Source organism: Vicugna pacos, chromosome 7 (genome assembly GCF_048564905.1).
Source record: "Vicugna pacos chromosome 7, VicPac4, whole genome shotgun sequence".
Taxonomy (NCBI): domain Eukaryota; kingdom Metazoa; phylum Chordata; class Mammalia; order Artiodactyla; family Camelidae; genus Vicugna; species Vicugna pacos.
Window position 1 is genome coordinate 57,972,221 of NC_132993.1, and position 16,404 is coordinate 57,988,624.

Here is a 16,404-nt window from a genome sequence, read left to right on the forward strand (position 1 = left end):
CCTAATAGATGTGGTCATTTCCTGGAACTAGGAGGATAAGAGCACAAAGGTGGGACAACAGAAATAAAATTAGGAAATTTTAAAAAGGAAACATTTATTTGAAGATTTTTTTAGAGAACCTTGAAAACCACAGGCGCTCTCAAGATGTTTATATAATTGAGAATAATTTATCTGGGATCGAAAGGAATAATAATCAAAACATTTTTTACTTAAATGCATCTGGAGGCATACATGAAATTGGACTCTTCATGGTCGCCTGTGCTTGACTATGTCCTTGGTGTTTTGTCCTCGGGCTGCAGACTAGAAATGTGTTTTAGAGAGCAGACATGGAGTACAAAGTATTAAATGAACTTTGCCGTTTCACAATGCCCAACAGTGTAACATCCTCCTTGTTTGGCAGGGAAAGGGCTCCACATTTGGAAACTCGGCAGTGCATTAAGTATTTTAATAATCATTGTTGACACACAAAGCATATGGCCTTGCAGAACTCACTGGGTCAAGTGCTGAAGTCTTCTTCTAGGTTTCTAAAATCTCTTTACAAAATTCAAACAAAATTAAATTAGGGCACATTTCAATGTATATTAATTCATAAGCTTTGTGTTATAAGCAAGGGAAGTAAGTCTGAGGATAAAAGAATATCTATGTATAACTGATTATGTTCATGTAAAGGAAAAAGCAAAATTCACATCCCCACAAAAACACAATTTGTACTTAATTTAAAAATCTAGAACCTCCCCACAAGCAGGCCAGCTTCCTGTCTACCTTGTGTTTACTGTGTAGTCCTATTCATGCCTTAAGACCCACCTCAGAAGCCTTCATTATCCACCTACTTTCGGTTTATATCAGTTATGTATATGGTCACAATAATGCCATGAAATAAACAACTGTAACACTCAGTGGCTTAAAACAGTAAGCATTTCTTGTTGCTCACAGGTCTGTGGGTTAGCAAGGCAGTTCTGGTCTCTGCTGGGCTCACTCGTGAGTCTCTGGTCTGCTGTGGGGTGGGGAGGGGCCCTGCTGACCACGGCTGGCCTGCTTCACATGTCTATGGGTCAGCTTGCCAAAGGCTGATCTCTTGGGACCACTGGGCTCTCCTCCTCATGTCTCTTGCATGCACAAACCTCAGCACCCCTCCAGCTAGCCAGCCCAGGCTCTCAGGTTGGCCTGGCATATTCTCATGGTGATCTCAGAGAAGCATCATAGAAAGTAGCAGCATGCTAGCATTTTTTCCCAAGCTTCCAGTTCCATCACATTTGTTAACATCACATTGGCCAGAGCAAGTCACATGCCAAGCCCAGTGTCAGAGTGGAAGGAGACTACAAAGTTACTGGGCCAAAGGGTGTGGATACCAGGAGGCCTACAGTTGGGTTTTTAATGACATCACTCAACACCCCTGTCCCTAGCCACCCGCAGCATTAATCATCCCTGTCTGTGCTACATCTATCTTTACTCTTAGTTCTGTTGTGCTTTTCTCATTGGATTATAATATGATTGTTAACTTGTCTGTCTTCTCTAAAAGATCAGAGGGTCCTTGTGCCTACATGTATTCATTCTGAAGTATTCATTGGCCACCTGCTATGTGTTTTATTCCTTTACAGACTCCCCCGCCCCTGGTGCCTAGCCCTTGTCCTAACTCATGATAGGCGCTCACGCTCACTAAATAGGTGTTAAATGAATGCATACATGGATGCTCACACTAATATTAATCTCCTTCCCCTCCAAAAGGAAAGGGTGAGGACACATGCCTCTCAGGATCCCAGCTGAGGAGTTCTCTTCTTGGCTCGAGCAACTGGTGAACCAGTGGGGACCTGCATAAGACTCTCAGCTGCTTAAACATCTTCCCCTCCACCCTCTTCCTCTTCTCCCTCCAGGAACTCAGGTTTTCTTTTTTGTGTCATCCCTATCCCTCTCAAAGGAAGGCAGAGAATCCCTGATACTTAACACATCCTCTTTTTACAATCAGCACTCCCCGGTAGCTTTCCCTCGAGTCTCTCTACACTACAGTGAGGAATGACTGAGTTCCGGGATTTACTTAAGCTCATAATATAGGTTGAGAGGAGCTGGACGGCTTCTATTCTCTGGTTTTCCAAGCTGTGTAGACTATGAATACAAAGGAATTCTTAGGAAATGCTTTATACAGCTATAGACACAAGATCCTGTTCACATAGGGTATTAATTCTATCAGTCTGTTGTTAAATGTACTGCCTGATTATTTTCCAATTCCATAGAATCCTACAGGGAAAACTTGTGTTTCTGGGTACATTCATAATTTTGATATTCTCAATTTTCCAGTGGTTAGTGTAAGTTGTTTGGGAGGCAGAATGGTGTGGCTTTGGAGTCAGGCAGGATAATCTAGAATTGCCAGCCCTGTCTGTTAGTTGTTTCCCCTGATGAAGCCTCTTGCTCTCGGCAGTCACAGAGGGCAAGAAGAGGCTCACAAGAATAAAGGGGCATGTGGTGAGTGAATTGTATTAATTGTTCAATTGTAGCAATTATATTAATTGTGAATTATATCTATTAAATTATTTTGACCATTAAATTGTTACAAATGATAACAATTGTATCAATATCGATGGCCTCTATTACTATATAATGCCCTATAAGTTTAAAAGCTGTGACTATAAACTAATGTTACTAGTGGTAGAAATTGATACGTTTTAAATCAAATAATCCTCATGTTTATTTTTATTAAAAAAATAAAATGATCACTTCTAAGACTACTTGGAAGATTCTGTTTAAAATGGCACTCAGGTACTTTACCTTTTGAGATGGTCTGGAAATTTTCTTCATTCAGTCACCAAATACATTTTCAGCACCTGCTTTATACCAGGTCACCGATCATATAATGGTGATCAAGGTAGCCATGGTCCTTGAGCCCCACCCCACGCCTACCTGAGGTATCCAGTGATTAAAGCGCTATCATTAATGAGTCAGCATTATTCCCAACTCCCAGTTACCTAGCTGGCAACTTCAGCTGCATGAATTATCTGAGATAAACTAATATGTGACTAGCCTTTCCTGATTAAAATACGATATGGTGATGTTTCACATTGGGAAGGTTTGACTCTACTATTTTAAATGTAATTGTGTTAAACTTTAAAATCTATTTTATTACCAAATAATATGTAAAATGGACATTTCTGAATCTTCCTGATGTTCACTCCATCGCTGAATGGCTACATGGCTTAGGGATGGATAGAGGATTGCTTGTGTACATACTCTGGATAAATGTTGACAGTGTATCTGTGGGGATAGATTTTTAGGCAGTATCACCATTTCCTCGTGTAGTATTTTAGGCTGGATCTTGGAACGGAGAAAAGGACATTAAGTGGAAAAGCTGGTGAAATCTGAATAACATCTGTTGTTTAGTTAATAGGATTGTGTCAGTATTCATTTCATATTTTTAGCAAATGTACCATGTTATGTAAGATGTTAACATCAAGGCAAGTGGAGTGAAGAGTATATGGGGAAGTCAGCTTCAAAGAACCATAGGAAAACAGTGGGGCAAATATTATTCCCTGACCACCCTGCATGTTCCCAGACTTTATGGTCAGTTTGTGAATGCCTTGAGAGGAGAGGAATTTTAACATTTAACTGAGAAAAATATAATGAGGATGGAAAGTCTGCTGTAAAATCATGATATGCCGTACCATCATTTAGGTCCCTTGGAAGTAAAGAATGGGTGTTGTCGGATTTCTCATATGCCTGAAGTTTCAAAGGTATTTTCTTATGTGAAATAGGGAATCCTGCTCTTGGTCTTTTCTCACCAACAAATATTAATTCCTTAAGAGTTTGAGTGATTCAGAAATTCCTTTTTACTTTCATAGGTGCAAACACAAGTTCGCCTTGCCAAAAAAAGCTTTGACAAATTGAAGATGGACGTGTGTCAAAAAGTGGATCTCCTTGGAGCAAGCAGATGCAATCTCTTGTCGCATATGCTAGCAACATACCAGGTAACAAAATGATGTTTGTTACAATGAACCAAGAATGGTACAAGGTTTAGATAACAGAAAAGTGGTATCTGAGCTCAAAGTATGGTTTGGACATGATGAAATTCTGATTGCCTTTCTAGTAATTTACTTCCTACATCTCTGCTTGGTAGCATCCTACGGTTAATCAAGCCGAACGATAGCTATTTTCTGTATAGGCACCTGTAAATCCCCACTTTCCTGCATTTATTTAGATGGTTTCTCCTGCCTGGGTGCCTTCCTCCTTCATTTGTGTTTCCACATTTCACTCTGTTCCGTGTACCTACCAGACAAAGTGTCTCCTTCTTCAGAAAGCCTCCTCCGAACTCCTGTAGCATTTTTGCCTGTACTTCTCTCGGCGTGGTCACTTCCTCATCAGGTTGTCATAATTTAATGCACTTGCTTTTGTCTTTCGTTGCCTCTGACTTCCTTCAGGATAGCCCTTGTGTCCATCAACAGTACTGCTGAGCACCGAGTGTGGGAGGCAAACTCTGGGTGTTGTTGGGAACATACAATGGAAAAGACCAGATCTCCTGTCCGTAGGGAACGTAAAGTTTAGGAAGAAGTCAGAGATGGTAAAGTCTGCCTATATTTTCTCCACCTGAAGGATAGAACAGGGTGTGCTAAGTGAAATGAGACCTACAAAATCCAACGGAGGCTTGAAGAAGGAGAAACAGAATCAGTTGAGGGATCACAAAACTCCATTGTGAACAACTAGCCCTGGTTTGGGAAGGACGGGTCAGACGAGAAAATTACAAGGAAAGGAGCATCCAGGGCGGTGGAGCAGCATGAGCCACACGGGCAGTATTTGGGACAGGGAGCCATGGCGTTTGCCTGAAATACAGGGTGTAAGTAGGTTCCTAATAGGAAATAAGGCTGCAGAGATGAGTCGAAAACATTTTTGGCGGACCTTGAAAGCCACAGATTTGCACACTTCTCTAGGGCCCATGACTAGAGCTGGGCATTTAAAATATTAATAGCTTGACTTTCTTTACAGACCACTCTGCTTCATTTTTGGGAGAAAACTTCTCACACCATGGCTGCCATCCATGAGAGTTTCAAAGGTTATCAGCCGTATGAGTTCACTACGTTAAAGGTATGAAAGCTAGAGAGGCCGTTAGAACATCTTATACAAGGTAAAGTTCGTTTATATCACTAGCAATGTTTACTGAAGCAAGCATCATTATTATAATAGACTCTGAATGTCAAAGAGAGAACTGTGCTCCCTAGAAGAGTCTTTCTTTTCTTTTCTTTTTTTTTCAACTGCGTCAGTATTCAATACAGTACTAAGCCACAACAATCTAGAAAACATAGGTTGAACTTTGATTCATGTTACCAGGAGATGAATTTTGGTGAACTTAAACCTAATAATTGGTGCTGATCCTTTGCAATACTTGTTTGACATTGCTAAAGAGAAGATTGTACAAGTCTAGTGCACTCTGTTACTTTTTAATTATTAACTTAACATATGCTCCCTTGAGAAGTCATTTTTCCTTTCTTCCCTTACTTCTAACAAATATCTTAATCTGAATACCATCCAATATAGAATTTGTGTTTTTTTCCTAACCCAATAGTCGTATGTTAAACTCAGTGATTTCTCAATCAAAAGAGAAACCTGCAAAATGTCAGGTTCTTGATATTGCAGCTGTGATCGTGAAGTCATTTTGCTCTCTAATGGTTGCTGAGGGTGAACACATGTCAAGGTAAGGAAGTGATTTGGGTTCTAAAAGGATTTTAAGAACAGTGAGAGAACCCTGGGTGCTTTGTTGCCAGGTCATATCTTTGAAAGAAAAAGACCAGGAAAGAACTATTAAACTTCATCTTGAAATTACCTTCCTTCTGATTTTTCAGGCAATTTGTGACTGTCTCATCACTTTGCTTGACAAAATATTAAAAAGCTTTTTTTTTTTTTGGTCTTAAAACACCTCTTTGATTTTGAGATGTTTATAATGTCACTGCATCTACAAAAGTACTAAGATACAAACCCTTTAAGACCCTGGCCTTTTAGTTGGAGGTCCGAAGAGGAACCCAAGACAGCCCACTCACCTTGTGATGACCCTGACCTGACCCAGACAGGCGCCCTGGCTGTGGAGTTTGTTTTCCCTAATCCCCTGTCAGATGGTCACTTGCTCTTACTCTGGTGCTCGGTGACATGCGGTGTGGTAAACACAGTCAGAGTGGACTCTAAACACTTCGAGGGGCAGACTGTTTATTTCTTACACATCCTCCTTGGTCCAGCCACATGTTCTGCATGCAGTGAACCCGCATCCTTCCTGATCACGTTGGCAGTGTTACCGCTGTTGGTCACACTGAAGGACTGCATGCCTTCTCTGTGATTTACTGCCGCTTTCAGCGCTTTAGGAAGCAGCCCTCCTCAGCAAGACAGATTGATTAAAATTATTATAACTCACACTAGTCACATTTCTTATACAAGACTGAGCAGAATTCCATGGATTAATCTTTGAGAAGGCAACAAGTTTTAGATTTTAGGGCATTAATGTGTGTCAGATTTTATTCTATAATAAATACAGTTTCAAAGGTTATCTATCATTTGAAAGATAACTGTACATAACACAGATTGGCCAGGTGGAGGACGAAATGATGCCTACCCTGAATACAGTTTTAAAGAGGTTCAGGTTTGAGTTAATTGCGTGCGCAGTACAGTATGAAATCATGAAATTGAAGTTGTACCACAAGCATGGAAGACTCCTTAAGTGTATCCCTGGGCTCCTGTGCTAAGGAAAGTAGGACTTCTGAGTTTTGCTGTGATTTTTTTCCTGCAGAGAGGACCAAGCTAACAATGTTAGAAGATTTCCAGGCAGAGAATTTAGTGAAAGTTTGATGGCAATACTTCAGAATATAATTACAAATATTTGGGGCAGATGATTATCCACCGCCATTTCCATCCTCAGCACCTTCCTTAAATTATGGTTTAATTGCAATATAAATTCAGTAGGAGTAATACATCTGTTAAGGTATAGTAAGATTATAATAATGTTAAGAATGTTAAGTTCCAAAAGTCAACCAAATAAACTATGCTTTTATTACCTCTTTAGAATGCTATTCATCGAGGCTTTCGGTGATGACATGTTATATTAGAATCTGAAGCTAGCTAATTATTTTCTTTATATGGACTCAAACCTGTATAACAGAACTCTGTTATTACCCGGCTCATTATTGCATAGACAGAGTCATGTTCCATATCATATTTATGATAGGAAAATGAAATGAAAATGAAAACCATTAACACCTTATGTATCACAGTCAGGCATGGGTTGTTACCTGACTTACCAACCCTCTTGCACTAGTAATTTTTTAAAAAATAAAGGTCTCATATATAAAAGGTTTTTGACTTGATCAAGTCATCTTTCTATGTATATGAATGGTATCATATCTTGATAATGAATATTTTGAAATTTAAATAAATATTTTCATGATTTATTTGTCCTCCAAATTTACTAAGCAAATGGCCCCTTAAATGCCTTTTGGGACACTGGCTAGAAAGAAAACATTGTCTTTGGAGAGGTGTGCCAAGCTCTGTTAATGAAAAGCAACCCATTTGCTTTCTTTGCTGCAGGGCGTATTCTGAGTGTGTTGGTAATTGTGCCGTTGCAGCTGTATTTCCTGACTGTTAGTTTTATGCTTGATGAAGGATGATAATTAATGTGTTAAACACTCGATGCATCCTGTTTGAAGTGAAGAGTCTCTTGCGGCAGAATTACAGGGATATAACTCATGCCCCAGAAGTTCAGGTTGTATTTCTAATGAATGTTTCTCTAGAAAATACGTATAATTCTTTCTTTTTTAACTTTTATTATGAAAGTGAATTGAGTCTCCACCTCTCACAACTTGAAATTTTCCCAAGTGACTGTTTTGACATTCTGTGAATATTTGGTGGCACTGTTTTATGTGACAACAGCTATTGTATTTTTACTGAGGCCTGATGTGATTATTACTGATTCCACATTTAGTGACAAATTCCTTCATCATTCTAATTTCATGATAAATAAATTTTGTGACATTTTAACTTTATGGAGAATTTAGCCTTGAAATTTAAAATTACTAAAGAACTTAATCTAATAATTGTAAAAGGGCTCAAATTTAAAGTTCAGAGACTGTCTTTTGAGTGGTTTCCAATAAAAGAAGCAATGCCCCGATCTTGTATTTTCAAACAATAAATATTTATTGGTTCATTAAAATGTTACTAAACATATATATTTTTCATGAATAATCATTAGCATGTCAATTTTATACTGATATTCCAAATCACCTGGGAATGTCTTTTACGTGGTAGAGATGATCGGGCCATGGGGATAGGTACAGAATGTTACTAGCCCTACCATGAAAGCAATCACTTTTTGGGGGAAAGTAATTTAGGTTAAGTTTGAAGTTTTTTTTTTTTTTTCTTGAAAAGACTAAAAGAAATGCTTTCTGTAGGAAAGCTGTATCCGTCTTAAATTACCAGCCTTCAGATGTGGTCATGTTTGCTTTATCCTTTCAGGATGTCACTTAAAACTTGCATATTTCCCCCCAAATCCAGAACAGACATTGGAGGAAAAAAAAGAAAGAAAAAGGGAAAAAAGCCCTCAGGAGTCAAGTGGCTTTTCCCTGGAAAAATCTAAAATTATTTGTGCCAGTGGCCTTTTCTCCCCTACTTGGCACGCGGGCACGCGGTTGAGTTGGCAGTCTTTATAGAGAAATGAGCACTGCCCCCTTTGAAGAAGTGGGCACACTCACTGGGGACCAGTTGAAGGGGAGGCTGTCCTTCTGCTTTTGTGTTTGTAAACAGATAACTACCTATATTTACTGGAAATGGTCAAAGTGCATTCCTGTGATGTGCCCCATTGCAGAGTTTTGGGAAGGAAAGCCGGTTTTTGACTCTGGTTATGGGATAAAGCAAAGTATGTCGGAGCACAAGGTCTGGAGCCAGCCAGACCCAGCTCCAAGTCCGGCTCTACCACTTCCCAGCGGTGGTGATGGCGGCGGCAGTGGTGGTGAGGGTGGCAGCCATGGTGGTGGCACCAGGAGCCCCACAGTGAGGATGAGAGGGATGGATGCACTTGCTTTTAGGTAACTTTTTTTTTTTTTAGTGAAGTATAGTCGGTTTACAATGTTGTGTCGGGATGGATGGACTTACTAAGCATTCTGTAATGGGTCCAGAAGACAGCCCTTGGCAGTATGGACACAGAAGGGTTTGTTGAGGTTGTCAGGCTCCGTAGCCCAGCTTCAGTTACTTCTTACCGTTTCCACCCTAGTCGTTAGTTTTGCACAGACGAGGCTGTGAATGGCGGTGGAACAGGAGGCCTCACAGACCTAGCCCAGGGAAACCAACCTGCCCCCTCCCTACGCCCACAGGTGGTCCCGGCAGCCCCGTTCCCAAACATGCCCGGCCCTGGTCTGGGTTTGTGTCATCCCCACCAGAGAGAGGAGAGGGCAGGGCAGGAGGGCTTCCCACACCTGCAACAGGACTGATTCTAAAAAACGCACTTTGGCTTTACAACCAGCTCTTGGTCTGTGCCAAGACTTTAACTCTAAGGAAACCTGAATTTGAAGACCTCACTCTGAGCACATTCAAAAATAACCACTGAAACAGCTGCGCCAGTGTTCCCTCCTTTCTCTCCTGGGGTCCAGGACTTAGCACTGTGATATGGAACATCATTCTGGAGACCAAAATGCTTTTAGCTCTCACAATTCAAAAAACATCTCAATTTTGTTTTTCTCAAATCCGTATGCCTAACAGCCTTCTTCCACCCACCTCCACATTTCTCAGTTAATCACTTGAACATTTACCAACAAGCCACATGGCTCTGTAGTTACTTGCTTTGAAAATAAAGCCGTAATAGTTTTTATGAAAATTGGGTAAATATCTCTGCAATGCAATTTTAGTTGCGAGTCCCAACATGGCAATTACTCGTGGCGAACATCCAGAATATCCTTTTAGACTTTCAAGTTTTCTCTCAGTGTCATTACTTTACACCACATTTAGAAGAGTGATTTTTTTTTTCCTGCCCATGCGGCTCTCGGCCAGATCATTGCAAACAGCAAATCGGGACACAGCCAGGTCACCGGGAGAGGAGGGAATAGAGAGGCTGACCACGGCTGCGGCTGAACTGAGAGATGGACAAGCCCAAGCATGGCCGGTCATCCCTTCATCCTTCCCGCATGATGACTGACGTTTGTTCTTCCAGGCAGCCGGTAGCTCAGGCCCTGTTCACAACAGTGAAATGCTTCTCCACCACCCACTCCACCTCTTCTCATGGTGTCGCCCTTTCTTGAGGGAAAAGGGAAAAATATTACCGTGGGTAGTTACTTCATGCCAGGCGCTCTGCTGAGGGCGAGGTGCCACGATGTCGAGCAGAGTTTGTCATGGTATGTGTGACTCTAATGCACCTAAGGTTGGGTCTCGTGGGCAGAAGTACTGTTAGGCTCAGCACTGACATATAGAAAGTGTATATATTTAGTTAATCCTCAAAATAGCCTTGGGAAGTGGGCATACTTGTTCTTGTTCCCACGTTTCTAAAGGAGGAAACTGAAGCTCAGAAAGGTCCAGTCATTTGCCATGTGCTCAGTGTGTGGTTGATCTGAGAACAGGAATGCTCATGCCTCTTTCGCGGCGCCCTGTGGCACTTCTTCCAGGTGGGCTGCCTTCCGGCCGCGAGGGATGGGGGCAGAGGCAGCAGAAATGCTGCCTTTAAAAAGTACAGCTAATCTCAAACTGCCAATTTATCCCTTTGAGATATGCAGATACTGCCATATATAAAATAAACAAGTTTCTACTTTACAGCACAGGGAACTAGTTTCAGTACCTTGTAGTAACCTATAATGAAGAAGAATATGAAAAGGAATATATGTGTGTATGTGTGTGGCTGAATTATTCCATACACCAGAAACCAACACGTTGTAACTGATATACTTCAATTTCAAATAAAGTTCAAAAAAAAAAGTACAACTACAAACTTCCAATTAAAAATAGTACCTTGAAATGTTTGCTTGAAAGCACAAAGCATCTTTTATATGTCAGTCCTCCAATACATGGAACCCATGACCCTTCCTTTAGAATTTGGAACGAAGCTCTCTGACCTCAGCACTTCATATGAAAGGGGAATTCAGTAAATATTCCTGACTTGTGTACTCAATACAATTTCTTAACTAGTTATAGAATTTTAAAGACCTGGATTTGAACATTGCTTCTATGTGTTAATGGTTGAATGGCCTTAAGCAAGTTACTTCACCTCTCTTGAGTCTCCATTTCCATGTCAGGAACAGAACAACAGTGTCATCCAGGTTTTGATGTGTGATCCAGGTTGCGATGTATGAAATATGGAACGCGGTACCTAACACACTATGAGCCCTTAAGACATCTAATTCCTTTTACATCTTTAAAAGTGGCTGGTAAGAAGGCATGTTTTGAGAGCTTTCAGTGAGCTTGGTACTGTGCAAGTATCTCAGTCAGTCTCCACAATGTCCCAAGAAAGGCTTACCTGTCGCCTTTGTTCTGACAGGTAAACAGAGGCTCGCAAGGCATGGAGACCCTTTTCCATGGCACAGCACTGCTTGAACTGTTTCCAAAGTCCGTCTCTTTCCAGCACACTCTGATACCTTCCCAGGACCAATTTTCCATCTTATTTTAAGGAATAAGATGATCTTATTTAGGATTGTGTTTATTTTTCTCTAATTTTACTGATTGACCTCTTTGTTTTGCAGTAGAATTCAAGAGTACTTTCTGGTCATGGATGGACAGTGTTCCTTATATAGGTACCTTTATAAGTTTACAGCTGCGTGGGTGGGGAGGCCATGTGTGCTAAATGTCCCTGAATTATGTGGCTCATACACAACATCATGGCCTCTGCTTTTTATTCCTCACGTGCTACTAATTAGACAAACACAAATACACACACACCCAGCTGAGTTCAGCATCTTTTAACCAGGCCTGGCTATTTTGAGCACTTTTATTTCCTTTTATAGACAATTATTTGGCACCTTTATATACACATAGTGTAATTAATGGGAAAAAGCATAAGAAAATTAAATGTCATAATTAAAGATTAGAGAAAGTGTTACTCAGTTGTCCAAGTTAAACATTAAATTTAGGTCATTAAATGGGGGCTGGCTGCTGACCTTTTTGCCTGTGAAATTTGTTTTGCTGAGTAGTTTTGCTTTCATTCAGATGAATGTTGCAGTTGCTTTTATTTTCCTAATACAGGAAGTAGTAACTCCCATTATTATATTAAGCTGTTTCCTTTCTAAGACACTTTTGCAAGCTCGGTCTGTACGTTTCCTCTGTCACACTGGTCCTGCATATTGTGTGTGTGCTTCCTGAAACCATTTAAGCGTTGATGGAAACTATTAGCATGTCAGTGCAGCCTGAGCAGAGAAAGGTTACTTAGTCTAAAAACATTCTTGCCTTCACAGAGGACCTTTCAGTCTTACATGATGCTGTATTACTTCTAATTCATAGTGATTTTCACAAGCAATTTTAATGAAGGACCTAGTGAGTTTGGGGTTTAGAAACGTCAGATCCTTTGATGTTTCATTTCTGGACATGGATTCGAAGGTGGCTTCCATCAACCAGGGAGTCAGAGTAGTTCCATCTGATGGCTGCCTTGTCTGTACGGTCAGCCAGGGCTCTGAGATTCATTTTGCCCGAGCAGATGTTCACGTCACACGGAAAGTGCTGTCACCTCTGACTTTCAAGGATGCTACAGGGTTAAGCGTTTTCAGCTGAGTTGTGGACTTTAATCTGATGAATTCACTTCCACCCCGTGCCTCGAGTTGGGCCTTTGTCATCAAACCTTGGAAAGAGTCGGGGTTCACCACGTAGAATATCTTATGTCTGACAATCACACCCGGGAACTAATTTTGAGGGAGGAAGGCAGGCAGGATTTTTCCTCCATGATGTTTCAGAGTTCCTCTAAGCCTCTTTGTGTCTTCAGTGTGTACCATCTTTTGTAAGAAACAAGTTCCACATGTGCTGGTGTGGGATTTTCTGTTTTCCTTGTTCTGTAGAGGAATATAGCTTAGTTTGATCTAAAACTCTTTCTTGCCTCAAGAGATGCCCTCTGAAAATGTTCTAAAATTGATTGTGGTAAGGATTGCACAACTGTGACTCTACTAAGAGCCACTGAATTATACACTGTAAATGAGTGAACTATGTGGTATGTGAATTATATCTCAGTAAGAACACACACACACCCCCTTGGTTCAAAATTCTAATATTTAATAAACAGTATTAATTTTGCTTGTGATTTTATAAGCCTTTTCATATTATTTCCCTGAATCTCTGAATTTCCTAGCTAAAGATTTCTAATTTTTGCTGTTTAACCTTACGTACATTAATTTATTAGCCAACGAGTGCATATGTAACCGGTCTTGAGTGGCAACAGCCAAATTGTCTTAAGGACAATGGTAGTAGCAGGAAGAGAGGAGTGATTGTCACAGGAATTATTAATAATAAAGTGAAGTAGCGGTTGGAACTGCATCCATTCTGTTGGTGAAGCACAATAGTGACTTAGCTGTGATGTGGTGACGGGGAGCCAACAATTGAGTCCCTGCTAATGGCCCAACGGGGGCAGGGGTTGAAAAGAAGGAGAAGTGGTTTACATTACAAAGGGACTGTCTGAGAGCTGCTGGAGTGTGGTTCTGAGGGGAGGTCAGGCTGAAGACAGGAGGGATGATAACCATGGAGCTGTCAAGGGCATCTCAGGGGCTTAGGCAAGCGCTGTGGCAGCGAGACGGGCTGAGAGCAGCCATCCTGGCCCTGCCTGGGGCCGATGGATACAAAGGAAACAACCAGAAGATAAGGGAGTAAACTAGGAGGCCTGAGCTGTGTCACAGAATCTAAAAGTGAGACTTGGAGCCATCAGGGCCTTGGCTGAAAATTCTCCTGGCTTCATTTTGACCAGGATTGAACTTACTCTTTGGAGAATAAAACTTCTGGAAAGACTGTGTGTGTGTGTGTGTGTGTGTGTGTGTGTGTGTGTGAATAAAATGCTGTGATTGGCAGCTCTTTTGAAATGAGTAAGTCCTTGACATCTGCTGAACTCTTCCATTTGGTCACACATTTACAAAACACGCACACACGTGTGGCCAGCTTTTACCAGATGCTTTTTGGGGTGTGTGTGCGTGTGTGTGTGTGTGTATATACAGCACTAGAGTACAGTCCATATTCCAGCTGCCTCCTTAGTTCCAGCTCTGTCCTTCATAGCACTTCCCCTCCAGCTGAGGATCCTGGATTCCACTTTGTTGTTGTGCAGTAGACACAGCAAGAGCAAAAGAGGACAATGAAACTAATGGGGCAAAATGTTAAATATCGATGACTGTGGGTAAAGGAACTTTCTCCCTGTGTGACCCCTGCTGACCTCTTTATCCTGGTCTCCTAAGACTTGTCCTCTTGCCCTCTGCGCTATAGCCCAGTGGCCTTCTTTTTGTGCCTCAAACAAGCCAAGCTATTCCCACCTCAAGGCCTTTGCACCTGGGGCCCCGTGGTCTCCCCGAGCTGCACGTGGCTGGCTCCGTCATGCCATTTCACTCTCAGCTGAAATACCTCTTCCAAGAGAGGACATTCCTGCTGCCTCGAGTATGACCCAATCACTTTCTATCCCCCCATTTCAGTTCTCTGCCTAGACCTGTCACTGGTGATAGTTTTGTCTGTCCTGTTCTCCGTGTATCCTCAGCACCTACAACAGCCCCTGGCACTTGGTAAGTGCTCAAACATTGTTCGCTGACTGAGTGTCCTAAACTAAATGTCCAGAAATAGGGAATCATGAAAAATGATGGCAGTGCCTTATGAGTGTGGTTTATGCAAGAAAATGCTTCAGAACTCCAATCAGAGGACATGGATTCAAAGAAGAAACTTTAGCCCTATATAAGAATACTGGTGAATGAATTCACATTTTTATTTTTAATTCAATAGTAAATATTTACAATATAGAAAATGTTTTTTATATTCTCCACTCCAGTAAACTTTTGATTATGAAATATCTACACAAATTAAATTGGTTAAGAGGATATCTATGCTCTATAAAAATACCTACTAGGCACACACAGATTCCAATTATATAAATAGTATGAGTATAAAAAAACTAGAAAGGAGATATATGAAAATAATGACTCATTATTTTAGGGAAATGGAATTAAGAATAATTTTTCCTTTTTTTGATTTCCAAACATTCTCCATGTGGTCTTATTATTTTTCTAATTTAAAAAATATTTTTAAGAGACAAAACATGAGACAGGAGATGTATAATCAGACAGTCATGAAATTAGTAAATAGTAAATGCAGTTTGGAGACGGAAGGCCTTTCTTGAATTTGGCATGCTTAGTGAACAAAACTTTATGGAAAATAGTGGTAACTGATGGGGGCTTTGCAGAGACCAAGAGGACTTTTGAGGATAGACTGACAGGTAGAGAGAGCTTTTGGGGTTAAAGAAGACGAATGAGCAAAGATAGGAAGGGAGCCACTAGCACACAGGAGACCACAAGGAGACAGACCTAACTGAATGGAAAGACGAGTGAGGGGCGTGGGAAGGTGCCTGGAAGAGTGAGAGAGGATCACATTTTAGAGGCTGTTTAAAATTGGTCAGAGAAGTTTGGACTAGAAATGGAAAGAAATAAGACACTACTGTGGGTTCTTGAGGAAAAGGGTCACATGACGGCCTAGGTGTTTTAGGAAAATAATTCTGGCAGGCAGGGTAACGCCGGTGTCCATCTAGTGTCCATGGCCAACACCAAACTCAATGACTGCTCTGCTCTGCCGAGACTTGACCTTCAGAGCATCTTCATCCAGCCCTCGGGTCAGCCACCTTACTCATCTGTCCGAGCTGGTGTTTGAAACATAATTGCCTTCTTCTGTGTGTGTGTTATCAGAGAAATGAGGGAGGCAGAAACAGAGAGGTGAAGACCCAAAGGATGAGGACTTGGATTTTAATAGTTCTGAGAATATAAGCAGGATAAATATCTTGAGATCTTTCTTTTGTGTTTGTGTTACAATTAGAACCAGAAATAGAGATCTTTTTGTATAACTCATTTTTCAGTTGTTACAGGAGTGTTTTGCTTTTTCAAACTTTGTCACTGGTGTACAGTTCCTAGGTACTTGCTTTAAAAAAAATCTTTCCTTAAATATTTAATAAACTTTAAGTGCAGTAACTCAGAGAAATTGCATGCTAAAAAAAGACTCGCCCGTTTTTAACCTACACAGATTTGGATGCACCTGCTCTGTCCACTCGTGGGAGTTAACTTGTCAGAATATGTTAAGCCACTATTTGGGGTTTAAAAAAAGATTTTGTTTTCTCTTGGTTTTTTTAATAAGCTGTTTTTAGATTGCAAAATAGCAAACAAATTAAAAATAAAATTGTCTCATGTGTAGGGGAGAAAAACCTACTCTGTCAGTGTGTGGGCTGCAGGCAGAACAGAATGTTTATCTTAGCTACACGTTAAA

At 40.8% G+C, this 16,404-nt stretch overlaps 1 protein-coding gene across 8 annotated transcripts in view; it reads left to right on the top strand.

The window, feature by feature from the left end:
- ICA1 (islet cell autoantigen 1) overlaps positions 1-16,404 on the top strand; it is a 141,096-nt gene that overhangs the window by 97,455 nt on the left and 27,237 nt on the right. For 7 of the 8 annotated variants that reach the window (XM_015242015.3, XM_006207599.3, XM_015242016.3 and 4 more), the window contains exons 7-8: positions 3,828-3,953; positions 4,966-5,064. In XM_015242015.3, coding sequence (XP_015097501.1) covers positions 3,828-3,953; positions 4,966-5,064 — 225 coding nt within the window. Of the gene's footprint in view, positions 1-3,827; positions 3,954-4,965; positions 5,065-14,579; positions 14,667-16,404 lie in introns of all 8 variants that reach the window. The other variant, XR_012074472.1, reaches the window with a different exon arrangement.